Source organism: Camellia sinensis, chromosome 3 (genome assembly GCF_055761805.1).
Source record: "Camellia sinensis isolate YWXY chromosome 3, ASM5576180v1, whole genome shotgun sequence".
NCBI classification, from domain to species: domain Eukaryota; kingdom Viridiplantae; phylum Streptophyta; class Magnoliopsida; order Ericales; family Theaceae; genus Camellia; species Camellia sinensis.
Genome location: NC_138963.1, coordinates 89,960,892 through 89,988,560, shown reverse-complemented (window position 1 = coordinate 89,988,560; position 27,669 = coordinate 89,960,892). Strand labels below are relative to the sequence as shown.

Below are 27,669 nucleotides of genomic sequence, written 5' to 3'. Positions count from 1 at the left end.
TAAATAATGGTTACAATTTTATGCATATTGGTTTAATTCAAGTTGGTGTTAATCCATTAACCATAGTCGGTAAAAATACCTCTGTTTTATTATGTTTACGCGATGCTCGATTTCTTGATTACAATGATAGGTTAATGGGTATGATGAAAACTGGTCTGCATAAAGGTCCAGTACATTTTAATTGTTTTCCTGATTTTACACTTAGTTTACGTGATCCACATATTTTAGATGCATTAACATTAAATATTCAATTACATAGTTCATTTACTAACATGAAAGATAAAGTTCATAATATTGCTTTAATATATCGTGTTCATTACAAATGTATGCAAACTAATTTAAATGTTCATGCTTTACATAAGAGTCCCAAAGATAAAACTCTATTAATCCAAAGTAGTAGTAGTGATGGAGAATCACACATTAATGTTCCTCAAATGATTGAATGGAAAAATGTAGATTTACCTGATCAATGGATTACTGTCAATGAAAATTACAAACATAATCAACAACAATCCACAATTCAAGATATCCAAGATATTCACCAATTCAATGATGGTTCTGTTCGAATTAAATTCAATCGAAGTCAATCCTCTCGACATAGTACATCTAGTGTTCCAACTGAAATTGAAACCGAAGATGAAATATTTAATACCCCTTTATTTAGAAAAAATAGTCAAATCCATTTTGGTCAACCTTCCACAAATAAACTCAAAGGCATTGATAATACTACTTCCTCTCAAATTAGTAAACCTGTTTATTCTACACATACACATCAATCTGCAGAAGAAATTGCTTCTAATAATTCTCCAACTCAAACTGATTTTGAAGAATTTATACCACCTGTTAATCCTCAATTAATGACAATCAAAAAAGAATTTAAACCTGATCTAGATAAATTACTTATTGAATTTAAATCTTCAAAAAATAAAACACTTAGACATGCTTACTATGCTAAATATAATTCTATGCAACTATCCCAAATCACTAGACAATGGTATAATTATATGGTCGAATATCGTTTTGAATTACCTCTATTAGAATATGTTGACAAATATTACAAAAAGATTAATACAATCACCAAACATAAATGAAAAACTTCTGACACCACTTCTGTTAATTCTAGTCATCCTCCTTTAGAGAAAATAATTCTTAATCAACAAGGGTCTGAAATCCCTGCTTCTCCTTTCAAATTACATGGTAATGATAATGAGATTAAAAAGGTTATTGAACAAAATAATTATACTAATAAATGTTTAAACACAACTGGTAAACAATTAGACAAAATAGAAACCAATTTAGAATCTGTTCAAACTACATCCACTAAACCATCTTTAGATTCACCTTTACTTAATCTACCCAGTAATCGTTCCAAATGATCAATCCACAGTCAAAGCTATTGAAAAATTATTCACTAAATTATCTACCTCTGATAATGCTTCACCCTCTAAAGATAAAGGTCTTACTGTTTTAAATCAACAACCTAATAATGAAATTGTTTCTACCCAGTCAGACACTGAATCCTCTAATGATGATATAAATCAATTAGCCCAACAATTTCAATCTTCCAATCAGCTTGCAAAACTTCATTACCCTAAAGTTAATCCACAAACTACAAAAAATTGGTACTCTCGACCAACTCCTGTTGATCTCCAATTTGAAGAAACTAATCTTAATAATCAATTTTCTGTTTCTGCTAAAAAATTATACGAATGGAATATTGATGGTTTTAGTGAAGATCAAATCCTCCAAAAGTTAAATCATCTATCTATGGTCTCCAATAGTTATCTCTCAAATTATCCCCAATATACTCAACCTGAAATTGTTAATTTAATTACTTCTGGTTTCACTGGTATACTCAAATCATGGTGGGAGAAATATTTAACTGAAGAACAACGAGAATCCGTTATTTATGCCAATTAAACTGACAATAATGGTCTGCCTATTTTTGATGAATCAATTGGATGTTGCCACCCTGATGGCATTAATGCCTTAATTTATACAATTGTTAGACATTTTATTGGTAACCCAACTAATATTTATTCTCGCATACATGATCAGCTTAGTAATCTGACCTGTCCAACATTAAGTGATTTTCGATGGTACAAAGATGTATTTACCTCTAGAGTTATGTTAAGAGAAGACTGTACTAAATCATTTTCGAAAGAAAAATTTATTAATTGATTACCTAGTTTATTTCCTCACAAAATTAGAGATGTTCTTAGTCAACCTACTGGTGTTATTGAATATGATAATCTAACCTATGGTGATATCATTAGCACTATTCAAAAAGAAGGTTTAAAAATGTGTATTGATCTTAAACTTAGTCAAAAAGCCACTAAAGATAAACACAAAGCTAAATATGAATTAGGAATTTTCTGTGAACAATATGGTTTACCTCCTGTAGCACCCTCACGTAGGAAATCACATAAATATTCTAAGCACAAATATAAATTCAAATATTCTAATAAATACAAAAAGCATTATTCACCTTCCAAATCCAATGATAAATTTTATACTAAACCCAAGAAAAAGTATTACAAAAAATCACATCCAAAATCTAAATCTAATAAAGATATTACATGTTATAATTGTGGTCAAAAAGGTCATTATTCTAATAAATGTAAAGAAAAACAAAAATTAAAAGATAAAACAAATCAATTACAAATAAATGATGACTCTAAAAACAAATATTTGAAATCTTTCAATTAAACCAATCTGTTAGTAGTTCCTCTTCTGATAATCTCGAAACTTCTTCTGATGATCATTCATCCAATACTGATTCTGATAATAATATAACGTTAGGATGTAATGATGTATGCTGTAAACCAGTTAAACAAATTACAGTTCTTACAAAATCAAATCAAGAAGAATCTGCTTTAATAGAACTAATTAGTAAATTAGATGATCCTAATTTGAAACAAAAATATATTGATAAATTAAAATCTTTATTAATTCATTCTGATAACAAACCTAAGTTTGATAAACCAATTATTAGCTTATCTAAGACTCTAGAAAGATTTAAAAATAAAAATAAAGAAATCACACTTTAAGATTTACAATCTGAAATTAACCAAATTAAACAAACCATTCGAGATTTACATAACAAAGATAAAAAATTAGAAGATGAAATCATTACTCTAAAACTTAATCAAAGTTTAGATAATTTTCACCCTAATCCAAATATATCCGAAAACAACTCTGACTCTGATTCTAATCATTCTAATCCAAATAAACTTTTATTTGATGATCGATCGCATCAAGATAATCCTACTAACCTTGAAGACAAACGATTAAATCTAATCAATAAAATTTATATTCAAAAATTAAAATCATTGTTGAAAATTTTGAATTAGAATTAATTGTTTAATTGATACTGGTGCTGATTTAAATTGCATTCAAGAAGGATTACTTCCTACTAAATATTATGAAAAATGTCATGAAAAATTAACTTCTGCTAATGGTAGTCAAATGTATATTAAATATAAATTACCTAAAGTTCATATTTGTCAAGATAATGTATGTTTTAAAACTTCATTTGTTCTGGTTAAAAATATGACTGATAAAATTATTTTAGGCACACCATTTATTTATTTATTATATCCATTTACTACATCTAGTGAAGGCATAACTACTCATGTTTTGGGCCAACCTGTTACGTTTAAATTTTTATCTCCACCCGAAATGCTAGAATTAAATCAATTAAAAAATTGTTCTATCTCTCATACAATTAATCGTCTAACTCGACATTTAAATTTTCTTAAAGAAGAAATTAATTATAAATGAATTGACCAACAATTAACTGATCCAGTTATCATTTCTCAAATTAATGATTTCAAATTAAAATTAGAATCGACTGTCTGTTCAACTTTACCTACTGCATTTTGACATAGGAAAAAGCATGTAGTTACTTTACCATACATTAAGAATTTTAATGAACGACAAATACCTACTAAATCTCGACCTATTCAAATGAATCATGAATTACTAGAAATGTGTAAAAAAGAAATTAATGAATTATTAAAAAATCGAATCATTAGTCCTAGCAAATCCCCATGGTCTTGCCCTGGTTTTTATGTCAATAAAAATGTTGAATTAGAACGAGGTGTCCCTCGCTTAGTCATTAATTATAAACCATTAAATGCTGTTTTAGAATGGATTCGATATCCTATTCCTAATAAAAAAGATTTAATTAAACGACTTAGTCAAGCTGTTATTTTTAGGAAATTTGATCTCAAAAGTGGTTTTTGGCAAATTCAAATTCACCCTAAAGATAGATATAAAACTGCTTTTAATACACCATTTGGTCAATATGAATGGAATGTTATGTCATTTGGATTAAAAAATGCTCCTAGTGAATTTCAAAATATTATGAATGATATATTCAACCCGTTTAGTCATTTTTCAATTGTTTACATTGATGACATATTAATTTTTTCAAAATCAATTAATGAACATTGGAAACATTTAACTGCTTTCTTTTATATTATTAAAAGTCATGGGTTAGCTATATCTGCTCCTAAAATTAAATTGTTTCAAACTAAAGTGAGATTTTTAGGTTATGATATTCACCATAATACTATTTTACCCATTAGTCGCTCCATTGAGTTTGCGTTTAAGTTCCCTGATGAAATTCTAGATAAAATCCAATTACAAAGGTTTTTAGGTTCCCTCAATTACATTGCTGAATTTTATAAAGACCTTAGGAAAGTCTGTCAACCCCTGTTTGATAGGTTAAAGGATAATCCTCCTCTTTGGTTTTCTGTTCATACTTCTATTGTTCAACAAGTCAAAAAATATGTTAAGTCTCTTCCTTGTCTTGGTATTCCTACTGAGAATTCATTCAAAATTATTCAAACTGATGCTTCTGATATTGGTTATGGTGGCATTCTTCTTCAGAAAGTCACTCCTCAATCATCTGAACAAATTGTTCGTTATCATTCTGGTGTCTGGACTAAAGCACAATTAAATTATAGTACTATTAAAAAAGAAATTTTATCTACTGTTTTATGTATTCAAAAATTTCAAGATGATATTTTAAATCAAAAATTTTTACTTCGTGTTGATTGCAAATCTGCTAAATATGTTTTAGAAAAAGATGTTCAAAATCTTGCTAGTAAACAAATTTTTGCCCGATGGCAATCTATTTTAAGTATTTTTGATTTTGATATTACTTATATACCTGGTTGTCAAAATTCCCTTCCTGATTTTCTTACCCGGGAATTTTTAGAGGGGGGTAAGGGATGAGTGCTACTCCACATATTTCCTACCTTCACACCCAAATTACCTATTACAAAACCTTGATTTGCCAAGTTCAATACCGCATTCATCGCCTCAAACTAGCCAAACCCACTACTAAGAGAGCCCAATACATCAATTACCACCAAATTCAAGCTCGTCGCAATTTACTTATTGATTACATCAATCATTTGCATTACTACCAGAATTATTTAGATCTTCTTTCTGGTTGCTAATCATTGTTCCTAATCATTGTTTCTTACTTCACAGATGTCTCGCCCAAGGCCTACTTCCAAGGCTTTGGTCCCTTCTTCCAGTAAACCTAATCAACTTCTTGTTCCTCCTCCTTTGGAATCAATCACCCAATCTCAATCTTTTGAGATGATTAACCGTTACCAAGTTCTTGGTAATATTTACCGACCTAATTACTCATCTGCTTTGGCCACAGATCCTTTTGCTTCTTCCAGCCAAGCAGTTTCAGTTACTCCACTCCCTGCTAACCCGGTTAAGTCTTCCCGACCTGATTACACCAAATCACATATCACTAACCTGTTTTACAAAGAACCCAGTCACCCTAAGAGTCAAACCATTAATGAAATTGTTCAATCCTATTTTGGCTCTGGATGCCATTTCATCATTTCCCATCCAGAGAAAACACTCTCCTATTACAAAGACATTTTGATCCACCATCAATCAATTTTGATTAAACCAATTCAGGATCGAACTTATTCTTACAAGATCCTGTATCATTCAATTTATATTCACAACATTGTCTCCTTAGCTGAATGGGGTCCTCCTTATCAGCTTCGTGATTTACCTGGTCATTCTATTCAATACAATTACCATGATTACGTTGATGCCTGGTTCAAGATCTTCTTGTACCAAAATGAAACCTTCAGTCATTCTTGGTTCATTTCATTTGATCAAAATTCAAGTCTGAATTACCATTCTGGTTTCTGCGATGGTGGACTCATTATGGTGCCATCACAGATATCCTCTCTGGTGAACTTCATGAACTAATCCATTATTTTGCCTCTGTTTACCCATTCACCACTCACCAAAGATAATTTCCATTATTGTTAATTTTTATATCCAAATATAAAATCTCTTAGATATTCAAATGGCATTATGGACTTGATGATAAAATAGTCATTCGTCAGCATTCAGTCAAATGGTGGGCTAAGTTCAATCTGCCCCGCATATTTGAAATTGTTCAAGAAGAATTCCCATCTGATCAATGTGCTCCTACTCCTGCACTTGCTAAAGCCCAGCAGAACCCAACTGCTGCAATCAGTCAAGGAAGTCAACCCAGTCTTCCTCCAATCAACCTTGGAAGCCCCTCATTTAGTGGTTCCAAGCCCAAAATTCAGCTCACATCTGATAAATCAAAGTCCAAGGCTAAGCCCAAAAGTCCTATATTGCCAGCTCAGCCCAAGACTCAATCAAAGCCCAAGTCAAAACCCAAGTCCAAGACTCAGTCAAAGCCCATTTCGCCTCCTGCTCAGTCCAAAATCAAAACTAAAAGCAAGACCAAATTATCCAAAGATGAAGTGCTCCAGCTAGTCCAACAATTTATGGATCAAAGTGAGGCCCATTCATCCAGTTCAAACAATTCAAAAGACGGTTCAGAACATTCACACTCTTCTGAAGGATCAATCCCGAGTTTCAAGATGCTCAGGATCCATTTATTTAATCAACATAGGATTCCCTACAAATACAAATTAGCTTCAATCAAGACTCTTTTGAGAAAAGCTGCCAATTTGTATTTATATTGATTCCTTTATTCACATAAAGTGATGAATAGTAAAAGTTACTATTCACCGTCACTATTCATTCAATCAACTTTTGTTAAAGCTGCTCAACTGCTCAATTAATTAGCCGAAAGCAACCGACAGCATCTGCTTTGCTCCATGCGCTGCCAGCTGCCTTCGTCAACCACAAGCTGAATAGTTAATTTGTTTTCTATATATTGAAATCAATTGTAATCACTTAGCAATTCCAAAAATTTTCTTCAATTCCTCTATTGTAAAAAACCAGAGTTAAGATCCTTGCAGTTGCTACTATGTAATTGTAAGTTATTTTCTGTATTTTAATTAAAAGAGTTTTATATTAAATGATGTTGGTTAATTAGTGCATTAATATTTTAAAAGCGTACATTTTTTGAGTACATTTTGCTGAAAAAATTAATATTTTTCTGAAAAAATACTAAAAATACAAAAATATTTTTTCAATACATTTTTTGTATTTTTATGTATTTATTAATTTTTTAAAATATTTTTTAACAAATTTTTTACTTTTTAGATACAAATAATTAAGGTGCATCTAAAAAAGTAAAAAAAAATGTTGGGGAATTGACCACTAAATCCCATTTTGTGGACTTGTAATCCATAAGGTCCTAAATGTTTTCTTCGTGACTGGATGGTCCCTTAATTTGTTTGTTGACTGTTTTGCCACTGTTAGTATTATTGGTTGATTGGTGTGGGTTTGTATAGGGAAGGTGAATGGGTGTTTGTGTGTCACGTTGATTGGAAAAGCACACTAATACCTTTTTTAATTTAATAGGTTTGTAACACTCACAGAAGTAAAATGTCGTTTCGTACGTGACGTGAACTCAAGAAATAAGGCACACCAAAATGGTTTTGGATTTTGGTTTCGGATTTCTTACGACCCGAATTCCGAAACCCACGTTACAGATGGAGTGAGTAGGTTTACGTTATAGTTCATTTCGTTTCTTGATCGCATTTGAACCGGTCACGATCGCTTCAGAAGAGGCACTGTGACTCCTCACAAACAGAGTCGGTGGAGGAAAAGCAAGGTTCGGTTCCTAGAGTTTACCGTCCGGAACCGATTCAGAGATTGCCTCATCTTCCTCACAATCACCAAGTGAAAAACAGATCTATTGAACGGAAGGAGTTAGCAAAGATGATCCAGCGAATTCGTTCATGTCATCCCTGACGGGAGACACCGATAGCCTACGACGACAGTGAGTCACATTTTCCTTTGCTACGACGACAGTGAGTCACGTTTCTATGCAGCAGACGAAGTTCACATTTCTGTGCAGCAGACGAAGTTCATGTTTCTGTGCCGCAAACAAAGTTCACCTTCACGTTTCTGTGCAGCGAACAAAGTTCACATTCCCTTTGCCTAGGACGACAGTGAGTCACGTTTCTGGACAGTCCAACCAAACCACAATCCGTTTGCTACGATGACAGTGAGTGACGTTTCTGTGCTGCAAACAAAGTTCCCATCCCCCACACCAAACAACTGAATCCAAAGTAATCCTAATCCCACTGTAAAACCTATGTAAACGGCTTCCCTCACCCCCCAATAAAAATGGGATACGACATACCAAAAAAAAAAAAGAATAAAATCTCCATATATCATGGCAGGGTATATTCGTCCAGCAACACTCCCAAACCATTCAAATTAGGACTACCCAGTAACAAATTATGCCGTAAATGGACTTGGCAAACAAAGAGAAAACCCATGGGACCAAATAGATCACAAGATACTCAAATGGGACTTTCTAATAATTTTCCCAAAAATGTTTAAAATTTAAAAAATATTCACTAAAAAAAAGTACAACATAATTGATGTTTTTTGGTTATTAATTTTTTCAGTACATTTTGCTGAAAAAATTAATATTTTGCTGAAAAAATACTAAAAATACAAAAATATTTTTTCAGTACATTTTTTGTATTTTTATGTATTTATTAATTTTTAAAAATATTTTTTCACAAATTTTTTACTTTAAAGTAAAAAAAAATGTTTAAAATTTTAAAAATATTCACTAAAAACAAAAAAAATACGAAAATCAAAAAATTCAGTTTTCAAATAACTAAATCCAAAAAACTCAAACCAAATACACTGAATACTTTTTAAACAATTACGTTGACATTTTGAAAAAATATTGTATTTTATAGAAAAAAATTTTAGTTAACCAAACAAACGTTTTACTTTTTTTTGATAAAAAAATTACATAATAAATATATAAAGTATAGAGTGAAAAAAAAGAAAAAAAATTTTAGTTAACCGAACAAACGTTTTACTTTTTTTTGATAAAAAAATTACATAATAAATATATAAATTATAGAGTGAAAAAAAAAAGAAAAAGAAAAAGAAAAAGGAGTAGGAGTGGATTGAACCCGCCTCTACCAAGCATATCAATTGCACTACCATTTGAGCTACAAAGAACTCAAGTGTTGCTTTGATCACATTTTAATATATGTTAAAAGTTTTCTTAAGGAAATAATTCTGCACAATGAAAGCGTGGTTTGGAACCACGTTTTCTAACAAAATTTAATTATAAGCATAGTAAAAGCATGGTTTGGAATCACGTTTTCTGTAGAAATTTTTTTTTGCTTAAAAGCGTGCTTTCTAACCATGTTTTTTTGAAAAAAAAAATTATGTTAAAAGCGTAGTTTGTAACCACGCTTTTTTAATTAAAAACGTGGTTTGTAATAGCGCTTTCACTATTAATCACATTTTCGGCTCCAAACTATGAAAACGTGATTGGTAATAGCGCTTTAACTTAATTTGAGAATTCCGTCCAAACTAGGCCTAGTTTGGGAATTAAGATAGTAAATTGGCTTAATATGGGAAAAGTCCCGAAATGGTGAGATTTGGGGGGCTTTTCCCAAATTAAGTCAAATTAGTAACCTATTTTCCAAACTAGGCCTAGTTTGAACGAAATTCTCAAACTAGGCTAAAGCGCTATTACAAATCACGCTTTCACTGTTTGGAGCTGAAAATTTGATGAATAGTGAAAGCGCTATTACAAACCACGCTTTTAATTAAGAAAGCGTGGTTACAAACCACGCTTTTAAGGTAAGTTTGTTTTCTGAAGAAAACATAGCTCCAAACCACGCTTTCACTGTGGTTCCAAACCACGCTTTCACTGTGTTGTGAAGAAAGCGTGGTTAGAAACCACACTTTCAACACTGCCCCAAACACACAAACACTATACTCACAAACACTCACACTCTCTCTCTCTCTCAGTCGGACACAAATACAAACAAACACACACACGACTCACGCACACACTCACACTCTATATATATATATATAAATTTTAATATATATTTATAATTTAATATATATATAAATTTTATTTCATAAAATTGAAATCAATATTAAATATATATATATATATATATATATATATAATTTATAATAACAAATAATAATTAACTATATAAAATGATTACTTTTTTATTTTAATTCTTAATTTTTTTTATTTTACTGTTTAGGGATAAATTTTTTATTTTTATTTTAGGGTTTAAGGTTTAATTCTTAAAATTTATTTATTTTTATTTTAGGGTTTAGGATTTATAAAAAAAAATAAATTTTTTACACACTCACACTCAATATATATTTATAATTTATAAAAAAATAAATTTTTAAAAATTAAGCCAAAAAAATAAATATAAATTTTTCCCAAATTAAGCCAAAAAATAATTTTTACAAACCACGTTTATAATATGTGTGATCCCATTGTCATAAATAATAAATATAAATATAAATATTTTAGGCTTGAACAAACATATTTTTTAGTTTATGTTTTAAATTTTTTTTAAACATTTTGTTCAAACCAAACACGTTTATAATTTATGTTTTTCTAAAAATAAACAGAAACCAGTTTATAAAATTTTTATAAACATAAACCAAAAACGTAAATGTTACCAAACGCTACCTTAGTGTTTAGGGATAAATTTTTTTATTTTATTTTAGGGTTTAGGGTTTAATTCTTAAAATTTATTTGTTTTTATTTTAGGGTTTAGGATTTAGAGTTTAGAATTTATAGTTTAATTCTTAAAATTTATTTTTTTTTATAAATCTTAAACCCTAAACCCTAAACCCTAAAATAAAAAAAAATAAATTTTATCCCTAAACAGTAAGATAAAAAAAATTAAGAATTAAAATAAAAAAGTAATCATTTTATATAGTTGATTATTATTTGTTATTATAAATTATTATATATATTTAATATTGATTTCAACTTTATGAAATAAAATTTATATATATATATATATTAAATTATAAATATATATTAAAATTTATATATATATATTGAGTGTGTGTGTGTGTGTGAGTCATGTTTGTGTTTGTTTGTATTTGTGTCACAGTGAGAGAGTGTTTGTGAGTGTAGTGTTTGTGTGTTTGGGCAGTGTTGAAAGCGTGGTTTCCAACCATGCTTTCTTCACAACGCAGTGAAAACGTGGTTTGGAACCACGTTTTTTTCAGAAAATATATGCACAGTGAAAGCGTGGTTTGGAACCACGTTTTCTTCAGAAAAACAAACTTACCTTAAAAGCGTGGTTTGTAACCACGTTTTCTTAATTAAAAGCGTGATTTGTAATAGCGCTTTCACTATTTATCAAATTTTCAGCTCCAAACAGTGAAAACGTGATTTGTAATAGCGCTTTAGCCTAGTTTGGGAATTCCATCCAAACTAGGTCTAGTTTGGGAAATAGGTTACTAATTTGGCTTAATTTGGGAAAAGCCCCAGGATTTGGTGTTAGTTTTGATTTGTTGCACATTTAAATATATAATTTCCAACTAATGAAGTTGAGTCTAAATTATTAATTATTTTCGTACATTAATTTGAAAGATATTAATTGTGTTGTTTAATGAAAATCAAAAATTAATTAAAAGTATAAATAGAATTTGTAATTCAATAGGAAAAGACTAATGATTTGAACTCACTACTATTTACATATAAATGTGATAAAACTAACATTTTTATTAAATTTTGTGCCAAATTTTAATATCATGGCACATTATTTTGTTTGAGAAGTGGATTGATTTTTTTGATTATTTTAGCATATGGTTAACAAGCCTTGTTTGAGAAGGACTTTTTGACTTTTTGTAAGAGAAAAAATGTAATAATTATAAATTAGATATGGTGTTTCGTCATATTGGATTAAAAAACCTATTTTGTCTTTTTGTAGTTAAAATAATCTCAAACCCAACTCAACCCAATCCATCTTCCCAAACAAAGGTTAAAGATAAATTTTGAAGAGTTACCATTAAATTTTGACTTTTAACTTAGTATGTTGTTCAATATTTTTAGAAAAAGTGACATGTTAGCCAAAGAATCATATCGAAACTGTGCCCTTCAACAGTGCATGGCCTTATATTTTGACTTGAAGGCAAACATTTGGGTTTGGTTTTAATCTAAGCCTCAACTTTCGTCTTAAACAAACGTCAGTTATATTACAATTTGCGTAAGAAATTCTTTGAAAATATTAAAAAAATTCTTCAAAAAATTAATTCAGTAAAAAATATTTTAGAAATGAAAATTTAATTGTGTTCTTCAATTTTTATTTTTTTTGGTGACCCAAAAATATTTTCATCAGCCCGGGTTCATGCCACGTGGTCTAATTCAAAAACTACATCCACAAATCATATTATTAACTGATACTTAGCAGTTATTACAACATTTATAATGATTGTACATTTTCTTACATGAATAGATTTTTCAATGAACACCCATTTCATGTTTTTGTTAACCAATGTTATTAGCTTGTTTACATGTGGCCTTGATTATACATAGTTTACTCATCAAAAAAGTTGTGCTAGCTCTAGCTTGGCCTTAGTTGATTTTCATTTTTTTCCCAACTACCAGTAGTGAGACCCTCGCAAAGAATGAATATTGTTATTGATCATTTATTGTGGTTGAGACTTGGCCTTATCAAATGAATTTCATTCTCTACCCCAAAAAAAAAATGAAATACATTTCAGTTGTCATTGGAAATCAAGTCTACCTTGCTAGCAATAAATTTAGTTAGGCAATGTTTTTGGTAAGGTTTGTGAAACTAGGCCACTGTGTTTGGTTTGTGTTTTTTGGATTAAGTTTTTTAAAAATTAATTTTTTTGGTTTTTGTATTTTTTTGTTTTTAGTGAATATTTTTTAAATTTTAAACATTTTTTTTACCTTTTTAGATAGACCTTACTTAGATGTATTTAAAAAGTAAAAAAATTGTGAAAAAATATTTTAAAAAATTAATAAATACATAAAAATACAAAAAACGTACTGAATTCTTGTATTTTTTTTGTATTTTTGGTATTTAGTGAATTTTTAAAAGATTTTTTTTACAATTTTTTTTACTTTTTAGGTGTATTTATGTTAGGTGCGTCTAAAAAGTAAAAAAATTACTTAAAATATTTAAAAAATTCAGTAAAAATAAAAAAATACGAAAAATAAGAAAGTAGAGTTTTCTGAAAAGTGTTTTGAAAAACTGGAAACTAAGCAAGGTGGCACTATCCGATATTGAAGAAAGGTCTTTATTTTTTAAATGAATTTGTTACGTCCTATCGTCTGCTAATCCAAGTAATTTAAAAGAATTATTTTGCTACTTTGTAACTTAATTTAAGATTTATTTTGTAGCTTGTGTATTATGATTTATAAAAAAGGATAACGATGATGGACTGGCAATGTGAATTGGGTAACTAAAAAGGGCTCAATAGAGGGGTTTTGGCCAAAAAAAATTATAAATAACTAGAGTAACACATTAAATGATAAGATAAATTTGTAAAAATAAATAGATGATTGTTGTAGCATTATTTAATTTTATTACAAGTGGTGAAATAGTTTTTATTTGAAAAGACAGTAAAATTCACTACAGAAAATTATGGATTTAACGTCGTTTAATTAACGGCGTTTTAGTAAACGTCACCTTTTCTAATGATTAACGATGTTTTTTAAACATCGAATTTGTTATAAATTAAAACGGTACCGTTTTGTGAATGGAAGACGTTTAAAAAGCGCCTCCAAATCCCGTTTCTCTTTTCACCCTCTTTTGTCTCTCCAAACCTTTATTTTGAAAATCCTATTTTGAGCACTGCCGTCAAGACAATCGAATCCTGTCTCACTCACTCTCTTGCTCTCTCTCTCTCTCATGCTGTGTTTGGTTGAGGTCTCTTATGCTGTGTTTGGTTGAGGGATTTGAGAAGAGATTTGGAAAGAGAAATGGAAAAGGTAAGTGAAATGTGAAAAAAATATACCTATATTTCACATAGTATCACACACCTTTTCTCTTTCCCTTTTCAAATCCCTCCCCAAATCCCCAACCAAACACAGCATTAGAGAATCGAATCTGTTTCTCCAAATCTCTTTCTCTCAGAGGATCAATTCTTCCGAGTCTCTTACTCAGTGATTCTTCTTCGAATCTTCTTCAGTTCGGTGATTCATCTCGGGATTGCGATTTAGAAGTTTGATTTTGAGCACAGCTCCGTGATTTATGTCTTCGATCAGAGGTTAGTTGTTCTGTTTGTGATTTATCCCTGTTTTGGATCAATGTTTTGCTTAGTGAATACTTTTGTTTAGGGCTCTATATAGGTCTTAAGCCCTTAGGGCTCTCAATTTTCTTCACTTTCTTAGTGATTCTTCTTCGATTCTTCTACAAGTCGGTGATTCATCTTAGGATTGTGATTTCGAAGTTCGGTTTTGAGTACAGCTCCATGATTCATCTCCGTGGATTTGGAACTCTTTATCTTCTTTGATCAGAGGTTTGTTTTTCTTTTTGATCTATACAAATTGCATGTATATATATATATATATATATGTATTTATGTGTATGTATGTATACGATTGTGTTTATGAAGTTTAATTTGATTGTTGATTGTTTGTTATTTGAGCTTCAAATCTGTGATTCTGTCTGTGTAGTTATTGAAAAACAGTTTGCTTGAATAATTTTTCTAGAATAAATCACTTTAATTATTCGTTTTTGATCTGTTCTGTTTCTCTGTGATTATTTTGATCGATTCAATTCCTTATTTTCGAGAGTGTTCTACCTAAGGGGTTTGTATCATTTGTATGAGATGAGATGACTTTGCAGTTTGAATCACAAAAAGGATAACCTAGAGCTAGAGGTGTAAGATACTGCTAACGCATGGAATACTGATAGTTTAACAATAAGGTTGGTGGTGTTAGTATACGTTTCTTTAATTGTTAGTAATTATTTGTTAAGTTTTGATATTTAGTGATCCATTTGGGTTGTATGCAAAAAAAATTGCAGGTCAATTCATGCATTTCTTGGGATTGGAATAGCCATGTGTGCCATAGCATGCCTTGGCCACATTGCTGCAGATACTGCAAATGCATGTTGCCCTTCTTGTGTATCCTCTTTTGTATTCAATTTTTGTATTTTTTTTTCTTCAATCAAAGGGGTTTGAAATATATTTTTTAAGCTGTGATTTTTTGAGTTGAAAAGACAAATAAGCCGAAAACTAGAAAAGATACTTAAGCATGAAATGAAAAAAAAAAATAAATTGTTAAAATAAATTGCAAATAGATTGCAGCCATGTCAAGTTCATTAGATTAAGCATGAATTGCAAGCGATACTATATCATTTTTTCATTCCAATCTGTTCAAAATGATGAATTCATTAAAAACAAAAAAAAACACTCAAATCACATTCCCATTATCCTATGAGATTCCTACCATCCAAATTAACTGTAAGCATATGCAATAGAATAAGCTATGAATTTTCAAGATATGTTTTGTATCCTTTGGTATATGTGTTTGAGTATGTTAAACCTTGATTTGGGAAACAAAGTACATGGTTATGATATTTGTGCTTCTCCTGATGGAGACTGCATTCATGGCAGACATATTCCTAAACTCTGATTGGGAGAAGGTATGTAATGTTCTCTTCCCCAAAACTCTCTCTCTCTCTCTCTCTCTCGTGTTTCTTCAACTTTCTGACAGCATTTATATTTCTTACACAATCAGGACTTGCCTGAAGATCCAACAGGAAGGTTTGATGATTTCATTGACTTTGTCAAGTCTAATTTTGACACTTGCAAATGGATGGCCTTGCTCACTGTCTTAGCTCAGGTATTCTCTCTCTTAATTTCATTAGATTGTGTGACACTGTTACAAAAATCGAACTCATGAGATATCATGTAGACTATATTTGAATTATAAATTTAAAAAGAAAAAGAGAAAAAGTGAGTGGAATATGAATGAAATATAATTACATTTCACTCGTCTTTTCTCTTTTTCTTTTCAAATCCATAATCCAAACATAGCCTTAAATGAAAGTGATTCAATTGTTGGGATTTTCTGAACTTTCAGTTTATTATTTACTTGTGAGTTTGGATTTTTAAGGGAAGTCTTAGTGCATGAAGCTATAGATACAAGTCGTCTTACTTTATATATGGACAGACGGTTTCTTTGTTTAAACCTGTGAGGCCTAAGAAAGTACAAACACTCGTCCATGTTCATGCCTGCACATCAAATATTATTTTCATTATTTTCTTGGTAATTTATAGAACTTAACGTGGAAAATATTACATCTTGTAGCAAGTTCCAGATAGTGTGTTCACACATAACCCTACTAATAGGCTTTAAAACTGTTTTTAACATTTTTCTTCTCATAATCATAAGTTAATCAAAACATGGGATATAATACACAATTTAAAGAGATCAATAATTCTAAAGCTAACAGACATTAATTTCATCTAATCTAATCTATCCTAACAAATATGTCCTAAATGGACAATGATCTCTAATAGCGTTTCAAAGTTGTTTTCATTCATCTCAAATATGTCCTGCCTTTACCTTTTGGCAGAGCTAATGCTTTTTGGACTTGTGTCATTGGTAATGGGTCATTGGATCAATCAAGTGAAAGCGTTGTTACATAATTTTCCCTCTTGTTGGCTACAGCCGGGAATGGTAACAACTGATCTTCTGTTGTCTGGAGCTTCTACAGAGCAGGTAGAATGTGTATTGCATATTTCCTTGATTTCTTTTGTGAAGCTTTTGGATCAATCAAGTGAAAGCATGGATCATATACTTGCTTTAGATCTAGTTAGATTGGATCATATACTTGCTTTAGATCTAGTTAGATTGGATCATATACTTGCTTGATTACATAATGGATCTATGTAGTCAGCACATACGAGTTTTGAAGTCAAAATTGTGTTTCCTTAAGCGTGGTACATTGACTGCTTGCCTCTCTTCTCTGTATTGGACAGTTTGTATTCTTGCTTCCCATCTTTCAGTCCTTTGAATTTGTTCACCAAATCTTTGCCTTTCTGCTATGTTTGATAGTTTGTTTTTCTTGCTTTGTATTTGTTGAATTTTGGTATATTGTTCGGATAATACCCTTAACACATTTATAATTCCTCTGCAGTAACATTGTGGATGTGAACTCATATAATGAGTTGAAAGATGCAATTAGTCAGGGGAAATGGGCAAGGGGTCTACTACACTTGTAAGGTTAGTCACCCAAGTCAAAGCAACATTGTGGATGTGAACTCATATGATATCTTTTTATTTGATTCTTAAAATTGTCTTCTGAAATGTTCAGTAAATGACATTCCTAGTTGTCTTAGACCAATAGTTGTCTTCTTATGAAATACATGTTTTCTGGAGGAGAATATTTCTGATTTTATGTTGCAGCTTATTCCCTGTAAATTTCTTCAGTTACAATGTTAATAAGATATCATAAATAGCAGGAAGAAAAAGATTGAGAGGTTCCAAGGGTTCTGCATCTGTATACAGCTGAAAGATTATCATCATTTGGAGAGCTGGCACTAATGTGAGTTCTCTTTCTCTCCATTAAATTTTCCTGTATCTGGGATTTAATTGTCAGTAGCATATTTTCCATAAATGCCGTTCATGTTTACTTAAACGAGTAAAACTCTCTCCATTAATAATTTTCCTGTATTTGGATTTAAGTGTCAGTATCATATTTTCCAAAAATGTCGTTCATGTTTACATAATGAGTAAAATGGTGTATAAATAATTAGCCCTTTGAATAAGCAAAAGCGAATCATCAGCCACTACATTTGTGGATCCCACCTAATCATTGATGGGTTGACTTTACATACTCTTTATTGGTACCTAAGATCAAAAGGTGTAATACCCAAGTTTTAAATATGATTATTTTATTGGATAGATTAGTAATTAAATTAATTTATATGGGTCATTTATTAATATCAAAGAATTACTTATGAGATGGCATTATATTTCCTATTACTTAGATGGGTAATTTTGTAACTTTGCGAAATTAGGTTAATAAGCCCACCTATTGTGGCTTTAAGTCTTGGAGAACAAACAAAACAGAGGCTGTGAATTGCTCCATAGGCGGCTAGGGTTTGAGAAGGTAAAAGAAAAAAGAAAAGAAAAAGAGAAGAGAGGCTTGTGCTGCAGAAAGGGTTTGGAAGAGTTGAAGGTGAAGGCAGCAAGCAAGGGTTTGGAAAAGTTTAAAATTAAAGAAAAGAAACCCAAACCAAGGAAGAGGGAGGATTCATATGAGTGGTGGTTTTGCTTTATTCATCACTTAGGTAAGATTTATTTTATTGTATTCCTATCTATGATTTTAGTGTTAATATATCGATAGATGATTTTATGGGCATATATGATTAAATAGATATATTGATATAGTCTATGTTGGGAGTCTCAATTTTGCTCAATTTTAGAGTGTATTTTGCATCCCATTTGGGTGATTCATATTTTGAGATTGATATGTGATGGGTTAAGTTTAATGGTGGTGTATTTGTGGGATACACGATTGACTACAAGTAATTACAAATTGTTACGTGTATATAAACAACAATAGAATAATATGGGTTGAGAATTTCCGAAACCGTAATGGTTTTGTTTTGATGCTAAATTGTGGGAGTTCCTAATAGACTATTGGGTTAATTTATTCTATTCTTGTTACAAGAAGAGATGAATGGATGCACATAATAATTGTTTATGCGGTGTAATATTTTATTAGGTTTGTGAGATTGAGGTGGATCTTGGTAAATTGAGATTAGCTTGGAAAATATTATTTTAGCTGTTTGAAGGTAAGTAACCCTCTATCACTGTTGGTTCATTTTTATTCCTATCGAATCGTTTAAAATTATAAATATTTATTTATAGCCTTCGTGTTCTCTTAAAATAAAATATGGGTCAAGTATAAAACAACATCGAATATTATTATGAAAATTATTTGAATATTTGGTGAAACTATTCTGAAAATTGTACTAAACGTTTATTCTAAAAATATCGAATGTTTTATTTAAAAGTTGTGTATTGTTTGAATTTTGAACATCACTCTAGTCTGACTATGATTTGGACCCTAGCCAATGGGGGTTATTTATTGGCACAGAAACTAGTTTCTTTTGGGGCTTTACCACCGGCCTATGTGTGGTTCTGGGCCTTGTCACGGGCTATGTGACCGTAGTCAATAAGACTTGGGTTTTGTGAATCAAATCATCGAACCATCTGAATATCGAACCATCGATTTGAACAACGAATTTCTTTGAATTATCTTGTTGGCTTTTCATTTAAAATGTATTGTACATTGTTTATTTTTAGCTATAAAACCACCTTACAAAAAATTGTTCATTTATTGAACTATAGAAAAAAAATTATATTTATTGGTTATCGATTTATTTATTTATTTTTGTATACTTGATCCAGCTAGCAGTGATGGTTGGTTATTTACTGGGCTATCTAGCTTACCCTTATTTTTTTCTAGATTCTGAAGAGTAGAGCTGCGCGGGATCTTTTTTTTACATGTGGGAGTGCCGAGAGTAGGACCATGATTTAAGTACTTGGATTATTGTTTTGTTAGTGGATTAAATTAGTGGATTTGGTGGGCATTTTCATATGAGAACTATTTATTTTTATGGATTCTGGCATTATGACAATTAAGAATTTAATTTGAGTATTTTATTTTATGGGTTATGTGATTGGATTCTTAGCCTTGCATGCTCACTTATATGAGTGTGCGGCGTTGTCACAGAGCTTGCGGCGTGACAATTTTATGGTATCAGAGCCAGGTTGTAATTTTAAAAGTTGGTATAAAATAGTGGTGAGATTGGGTAGATGTAGTATTGGGAACGCTTATAATTTGATATAATATTAATTTTATTTACATGTTATAGGGACTTGAGAATAGAATAAGATGAGGTTTTATTATTGATGCATATAAGTTGCAATGAAACATGAGGAGACATTGGCAAATATGGCTAGGAATACACACCAGGGTTAAACGAATCGACGGACTGGTAATAATAATCGGTGAAGGAATGTGACTAATATTGGTAGTGGTTCTCAAGCAGTCGAAGAAAATCAGGGGCAAGAGTTGAAGGAACAATTACAAGAGTTACTAGATAAGGGCTTTATTAGGTCTAGTGTTTCTCCTTGTGGTGTGCCCGTTTTATTTGTGAAAAAGAAGGATGGTAGTTTTCACCTTTGCATTGATTATCAAGAGTTAAACAAGGTGACAATTCGAAATAAATATCCTTTGCCTAGGATAAATGACCTATTTGATCAATTGCAAGGAGCACAAGTCTTTTCTAAGATTGACCTTCGTTCTAGATATCATCAGTTGAAGGTTAAGGTGGAAGATATACCTAAGACAGCCTTTCGAACTAGGTATGGGCATTATGAATTTTTAGTGATGTCGTTAGGGTTGACCAATACGCCTGCAACTTTTATGGATTTAATGAACAAGGTATTTAAACCCTTCTTAGATCAGTTTGTGGTAGTTTTTATTGATGACATTCTTGTGTACTCAAAGAGTGAAGAGCAGCACGACGAACATCTGAGAATAGTGTTGTAGTTATTAAGGGAGAATAAATTATTTGCTAAATTAAGGAAGTGTGAATTTTGGCTGGAGAGTGTATCATTTTTGAGTCATGTGATATCTAAAGACGGGGTGTCTCTTGACCCCAAGAAAGTGAGGCGGTGGTAGAGTGGAATAGGCCTACTAGTGTCACTGAAATTCGTAGTTTCTTGGGTTTAGCAGGATATTATAGAAGGTTTATTGAGGGATTTTCCCGAATTTCTATGCCTTTGACTCGTTTAACACAAAAAAGGGTTAAATTTGAATGGTCTGATGATTGTGAGAAGAGTTTTCAGGATCTAAAGAGTCGATTAGTGTGTGCTCTAGTACTTATAGTTCCGCCCAGAGATGAAGGTTTTACCATCTATAGTGATACATCGAAGATGGGCTTGGGTTGTGTCCTGATGCAGAACGATAAGGTAGTGGAATATGTATCTAGGCAGTTGAAGCCATATGAGCAGATTATCCTACGCATGATTCGGAGTTGGCTACAGTGGTGGTTGCATTGAAAATCTAGAGGCACTAACTGTATGGGGCGAAATGTGAGATATTCACTGATCATAAAAGTCTGAAGTATATTTTCACTCAAAAAGAATTGAATATGAGGCAAAGGCGATGGTTGGAGCTATTAAAGGACTATGATTTGACTATCAATTATCACCCAGGAAAAGCCAATGCAGTGGCCAATGCCTTGAGTAGAAAGACGCCAAGTAATTTAGCTACCTTGATCACTAACCAAAAGAATATCTTGGAGGACTTGCGAAGGTTAAATATCGAGATTAAATGGCATAACCATGGAGTGCAGTTGGCAAACCTTTGAGTTCAACCCACATTGATTGATAGAATTAAAGATGCTCAGGGAAAAGATCCTCAGTTGCAAAAACTTAAGGCTGAAATGGAAATAGGGCTACAGATGGAATTTTGTATGCATAAAGATAGAACCTTGAGATTTGGAGAGAGGTTATGTGTGCCTAATGATTTAGAGCTCAAGAGAGAAATCCCGAGAAAAGCTCACAGTTCAGGGTATACTGTACATCCAGGGAGCACTAAAATGTATAAAGACTTGAAGAGGAACTTTTGGTAGAATAATATGAAGAGGGAAATTGCTCAGTATGTTGCTCAATGTTTGGTATGTCAACAAGTGAAAGTTGAACATCAGAGACCTGCAGGTAAGTTACAACCCCTTCCTATTTCCCGAGTGGGAGTGGGAACATATTACCATGGATTTTGTGACAGGGTTGCCTAGGACCCAAGGTGGTAACAATGCTATTTGGGTTATCGTCGATCGATTGACCAAATCTGCTCACTTTCTAGCTTTTAAGGTAGGGTTCTCCTTAGAGAAGTTTACAAAATTGTATATCAAGGAGATTGTGAAGTTGCATGGTATTCCGGTGACCATAGTGTCTGATAGAAATAGCAGATTTGTATCTATGTTTTGGAGGAGTTTGCATATAGCTTTGGGCACTAGTTTGAATTTTAGCACTGCCTTTCATCCTCAAACTGATGGACAGTTGGAGAGAACTATTCAAACCTTGGAAGACATGTTGAGGGCCTGTATTAATGATCTTGGAGGTTCTTGGGATGAGCATTTGGCCTTAGTGGAATTTTCTTATAATAATAGTTATCATGCGAGCTTTCAGATGGGACTTCTTTCTGCCCTGATTATTTAGACTGGTTTGGAAATGGTGCAATTGATTCACATTCCAGAAATGCTGATCAATCTGTTCTTTCAAAAATTTTACAAGCACATCCTGCTGATTTTTCTACCACTAAATTGCAGGTCAGGCCATACTTTTTGCGGATTTTTCTGAAGTATGAATTTACTTTTCCTATAATAGTTTCATAATCTTCTTAGATAATGTTATATCTGTTTCATAAACTGCTTGATCTTTATGGCTTTGTAATGTTATCTGTTATTTTGTCCATTGGTTCTTGAAGTGACTGTCTGTTGAGTTATAACAATTTTATTGAGCTTATCAAACATTATTGTTTAATATTGCTTTTAAGATTTGATTGATGTCTAATATTTGCATTTGGTGTTTGTATATTTTGTGGTTGTCTTTGGGTATGATGCATCTAATATTGTAGAATTTGTTTCTGACTTAGAATTCTTCCTTTCCTGTAATATGATGCATCCTATTATTCCTTGTCATTTTTTTGTTATGCATGTTCCTTGAATTTTGTGATTGAAAAACCTTTGGTATGTTTCAGGAACAAACCAGGATTGTGGCCTCTATATCGAGGTAACTGTCTTTCTTTTTGATCTTGTTTTAGTTCCTATTTAAAAGTTTAAATTTTACAACCCGAAGAATTTGTCCCTTCTGGATGGCCTAAAGGACATTTATTTACCCCAACCACCTCAAAGGAAGATATTTAACGCTTGACCATAGCTGAATGTTGTCTGCCACGTATTCTCCATGTCCATATGGCTAATTCTGTAATCAAATTACTTCAACAGGGTTGAGCACTTGCTGAGGGATGTGAAGGATACAACCATTAGCACCCTTGCAACAGAGGTATTCTTTCTTACTGTTCTGGTTTCCTTTTCAATTGGACTATTTTTAATTTTTTTCCTTTTAACTTTTCCTCCAGGATGCTGAGGGTTTAATTGTGCTCAGCATAGGCAGCTATATGGGTGGAGTTGATCTTTGGCAAAATGATTATGAGCATGACGATGATTTCAATCTTCAATCCATGCATGACAAAACGCTTGAGGTGGTGTGCATTTTTGGAGCATGGCACCTTGGCAAACTTCAGGTACAAAATCTTGGTTTCTACTAATCCTCCAAATCATTGTAATAAGTGATTGAAATGGGTTCACCCAGCTGCCAAAATGTATGCTTCATAGTAAGTTTATTTGTATATGCTACCACAATGAGTTCTGTGTGTATACCTATGTTTTGGTTTCGTGGGTACTGTCCTTTTCTTTTCTTCTCTTTCTTCCTTTCCCAAAATCCCTTTACAAGTGTGTGGGAGAGAAGAAATAAAATTTACTTTTTGGAAGCTAAAATCTTGTTAAAACAGGTGTTTAATTTTTAAAAGATTGTTAGATGTTATCTTCAATGCTAATTTAAAAAGTATATGTGCATGTCAAAAGTTTATGTTCACCTTTATAATGCCTAGCCTTTCTTACTACTATACTATATGAGCCTAAGCCTTGCATAGGAAAACCTTATCTGCGCAAATCTGTCACAACTACTAGAATTTTGGCTCTAGTATCCCCTAATTGGTTTGTACTACTTCATTTGTATTATGTTAATCTGAAATCTGAATTTGATTGCTTTTTAAATATACATAAAGGACTCTTTTTATTTGTCTTCTTCTTCCTTTTGACTAGCTTGTTTGGAAATGCACCTTACTCTCTGTCTCTATCATCAAATCACTGTATTAGAACATAATATTTTGGGTTAATTTCATAGATATCTCTTCGGCTATCATTTAATATCTCTTAAATCTGTCTCTCAATTAAAAAAATCGTTAGACTTGGACATTGCAGCACTTTTGTTACTGCCTTGTAAGGGAAATGGTGAATTGTTTGGTGGATAGACAATAGTACTGTGCATAGCAATAGTATCAGGAAAGGAAGCATTATTAGAAATGGCTGATATATATATATATATATATATGCAGATTTGAGTCTTGAATTTGACGTACTTGGAATTAAGTGGGTGCAAAATTAGAATGAGATATGCTGTTGCAAACTTGCTAGCGTAATGTCCTATTGGGTGATGGATATATGGATATATGTTTTATATTGAACTTTATGATTACTGATATCAATATGGATTGATGATTGTTTTCTTTATGAAATTTTCTTTTGTTGAGAATTAGTCTTTGTAGCTTATATTTCCATTTCACTGTTATAATTACCTGTTGAGAATTAGTCTTTTGTTGAGAATTAATTGTTTATGGATAATTGTTTTCTATTGTTTATGATTATTGATATCAACTTCTCTCTCTCTCTCCCCCCAATTGTATACATGTTTTTAAGTTCATGGAACAACAGAGATAAATGGAAAAAGTGCATCGGAGACAAAGATGAAGAGGCTAGATTACAAGTCAACAAAACTCAGATTCCCAATGTAATTGCAGAGACGCATGACACTGCATAAAGGGGCATCCTATTTTGGTGAACTAGGTTGATATGGTAGGAAAAGGATTTGTACGTGAATGTGATTATTGCGAATGAGAATATGAATATCGAGTTGGCTTAAATGCCCAGATTCCTATTTTGGCTCAAATAGAAGGGCATCCTATTTTGGTGACTCCTTAATGTTGTTCAAATGATTTGTGTGTGAATATTTTTTTTTTTGCACAATGATTGTGGACTACCATTTGATAAGATTTTACTATGTGAATGGGAGTTATTATTTCATATTAGTGCTATTTTTTAGTTTTATTATCGGTATTTTTTTAGTTCAATAACATAAAATCAGCACAATTTAAAAAAAAAAAAGGGCTATCACGGCATTTCTAAAAACGTCGCTAAACGGTTGGATTTTTCTTTGGTGAAAAGAGATAAGACGGCGTTTTAAAAACGTCGCTGAATATAACTTTTAGCAAAAACGCCGCCTATAGTAATATAGCGACGTTTCTAAAAGCGTCACAAAGTTATAGCGACGGCCGCATCTTCGGCGTTTGCTGCTAAACGTCACAAAAGTTTTTGATGGAGTTTTTGTGACCTTTAGCGGCGTTTTTTAAACACCGCTAAAACCCTCATTTCCAGCAGTGATTTCACTATTAAAAATTTGTGAATATCTTGAAATAATTTCTAAATTTATATTCATTAATTTGAAAATTTTAACCCATAAATTTAAAATCATGTAGTCTGTTTTTTGCTATTTTCTTTCTATTTTGTATTTTTTTAATTCACAATTTGAAATTCATCTACTTTAAAAGACAAGAAAATTTAACTGCTCCAAAACAATAAAATTTTACTATTCTTTTCCAACATAATTTTCAATGTCAATTATTTAGGAAGATGGAACTCAAAGTTGTAGGTAAACAGCAATCTTATAGGTTTAGATCAAAAGTTATGATATTTTTTTAATTTTGAAATAATTTTAAAACTAAAGTTGCATCATAGTAAAATTTTACTGTCTTTTCTTTTTAAACATAATTTTATATTTATCACGAATCTTGAACAATATAACTGTATGAGAGAATTTCAAAATACCTAAGATTTTCTGAAGAAGTTTTAGTGTTTTAAAATTTTGAAATTATTCTAAAAGATAAGTTACAAGATGGAAAATTTTTATTGTCTTTTACATATATATATATATATATATTATAATGAATATAGGTTTTGTTAATAAGTTTCGACGGGAAGATTTTAAAAATACCAAGATCTACAAAAAAGTTATGTATTTTAAAGTTTTGAAATAATTATAGAAGAAAAGTTACATGATAATAAGATTTTACTGTCTTTTTATTTTTATTTTTATAATTTCATAGTTAATATAGGTCTTGCTAAATACATTTTGACGAAATTTTTTTTAAAATATTAATTTATTAAAAATAAATATCAATTGAAAAGGTATACAATTTTAATGATTAATAACTAAACTAGGGGTCTTTTAGTACTAAAGATTTATTTGTGTGCGCTCTTATCCTTGTAACATTAAAATCTAAAATCTATAACCCTATCCTTTTGGTGGTACACTTGGGAATAGATTGGCCTTTGGCCAGATGTTTAAGGGTTTTTTGGCAAAAATTCTTCCATTGGGCTCTTTTTTAGTGAAAACTAATAAATGAAAATAAAATAAAAAATTTATTATATATTTTGTGTTAGTCAAGTGGTAAGAGTGTTATTTATTTGATATAAATCTAAGGTTCAAATCCCCTCTACTTATCTATCTATTTTTTTTTTAATTTTAAATTAAAAAAGTGCACACGTGGCAGCATAAGAAACAAAGCTTCAAGACATCATAAGAGGTGTTCACTTTATAATAGTATAGATAGATAGACAGATATAGATAGAAGATAGATGTGCAGTTCAAACTTTTTTAATTTGTAAACTCTCCATAGAAGAAGCACCTCATTCATGAAGGATAAATAAATGGGTAATTCTTCTTACACAACTCCCTATATTTGATGCCTCCCTTCACTGTTGTCGTCTTTTACCTTCTTCTATTTTTTTTTCTTCTATCATAGATCTCCCTCTCTCTATCACTTCACCGCCGCGACCATCACCATCGTCGCAACCACCTCCTTTTGCAACACTTTCATATCTATGTTCCCGCAAGGATAGATCGCCATCGCAACCTCTTCATTCATTGCGAGAGCGAGAGAGAAAGAGAAATGAAATCCTAGGATTTTTAGATCTGAAGGAAGAAGAAGAAAAAGAAGAAGGATAAATAGGAGAAAGGGCGACGAGAGGAGATGTGGGCGATGGAAAAGGGTTAGGGGTAGCGGCAATTGACGGTGAGGGGCTGGGTGGCTGCGGCTGGCAGTGAAGAGCTAACTAGTGCCAATGGGGTGTCAGCAATGGTAGGCCAGTAGAAGTGGTGGTGATTTAGTAGGATATAATGAAAAATTAGGCCTTGTTTGGTTTGATTTTGGGAGAAATTTTTTGGAAATATACTCTACAAACATTTTTTTAAGAGTAATCAAACCAAACAAATTTTCCCAAAAAAACTCTCAGAAATGTGTTTGGTTATCCAATTTTCAGGATTACTTTTGAAACATGTTTGCAAAAAAGGCAAATCAAACAAGTTTTTGTACTTTTATCTCAAAAACTACTCCACAAAAAGGCAAACCAAACAAGTTTTTGTACTTTTTTATCTAAAAAACTACTCTACAAAAAAAACAAATTTATTTTAAAGAGAATATTTGGAAAAAAACAAATCAAACAAGTTTTTGT

At 31.5% G+C, this 27,669-nt stretch overlaps 1 protein-coding gene and 1 long non-coding RNA gene across 2 annotated transcripts; both read left to right on the top strand.

The window, feature by feature from the left end:
* Positions 1–16,498: 16,498 nt before the first annotated feature.
* On the top strand, positions 16,499–17,462 carry LOC145821058 (uncharacterized). The gene is made up of 2 exons (XR_014363098.1): positions 16,499–16,957; positions 17,376–17,462. It is a non-coding gene; the product is annotated as an uncharacterized LOC145821058 (long non-coding RNA).
* Positions 17,463–22,994: 5,532 nt separating this feature from the next.
* On the top strand, positions 22,995–25,186 carry LOC145789199 (diacylglycerol kinase 2-like). Its single transcript, XM_082917667.1, has 4 exons — positions 22,995–23,050; positions 23,266–23,323; positions 23,400–23,564; positions 24,799–25,186. The coding sequence occupies exons 1-4, from the start codon at positions 23,010–23,012 to the stop codon at positions 24,817–24,819; spliced, it is 285 nt and encodes a 94-aa protein (XP_082773793.1). The 5' UTR covers positions 22,995–23,009; the 3' UTR covers positions 24,820–25,186.
* The last annotated feature ends 2,483 nt before the right edge of the window (positions 25,187–27,669 follow it).

Coding starts and splice junctions, on each gene's coding strand:
- LOC145789199 (XM_082917667.1), top strand. CDS start 23,010: ATGTTTCAGGAACAAACCAGGATTGTGGCCTCTATATCGAG. Junction 23,324..23,399: donor TTAGCACCCTTGCAACAGAG/GTATTCTTTCTT, acceptor CTTTTCCTCCAG/GATGCTGAGGGTTTAATTGT. Junction 23,565..24,798: donor GGCACCTTGGCAAACTTCAG/GTACAAAATCTT, acceptor CATGTTTTTAAG/TTCATGGAACAACAGAGATA.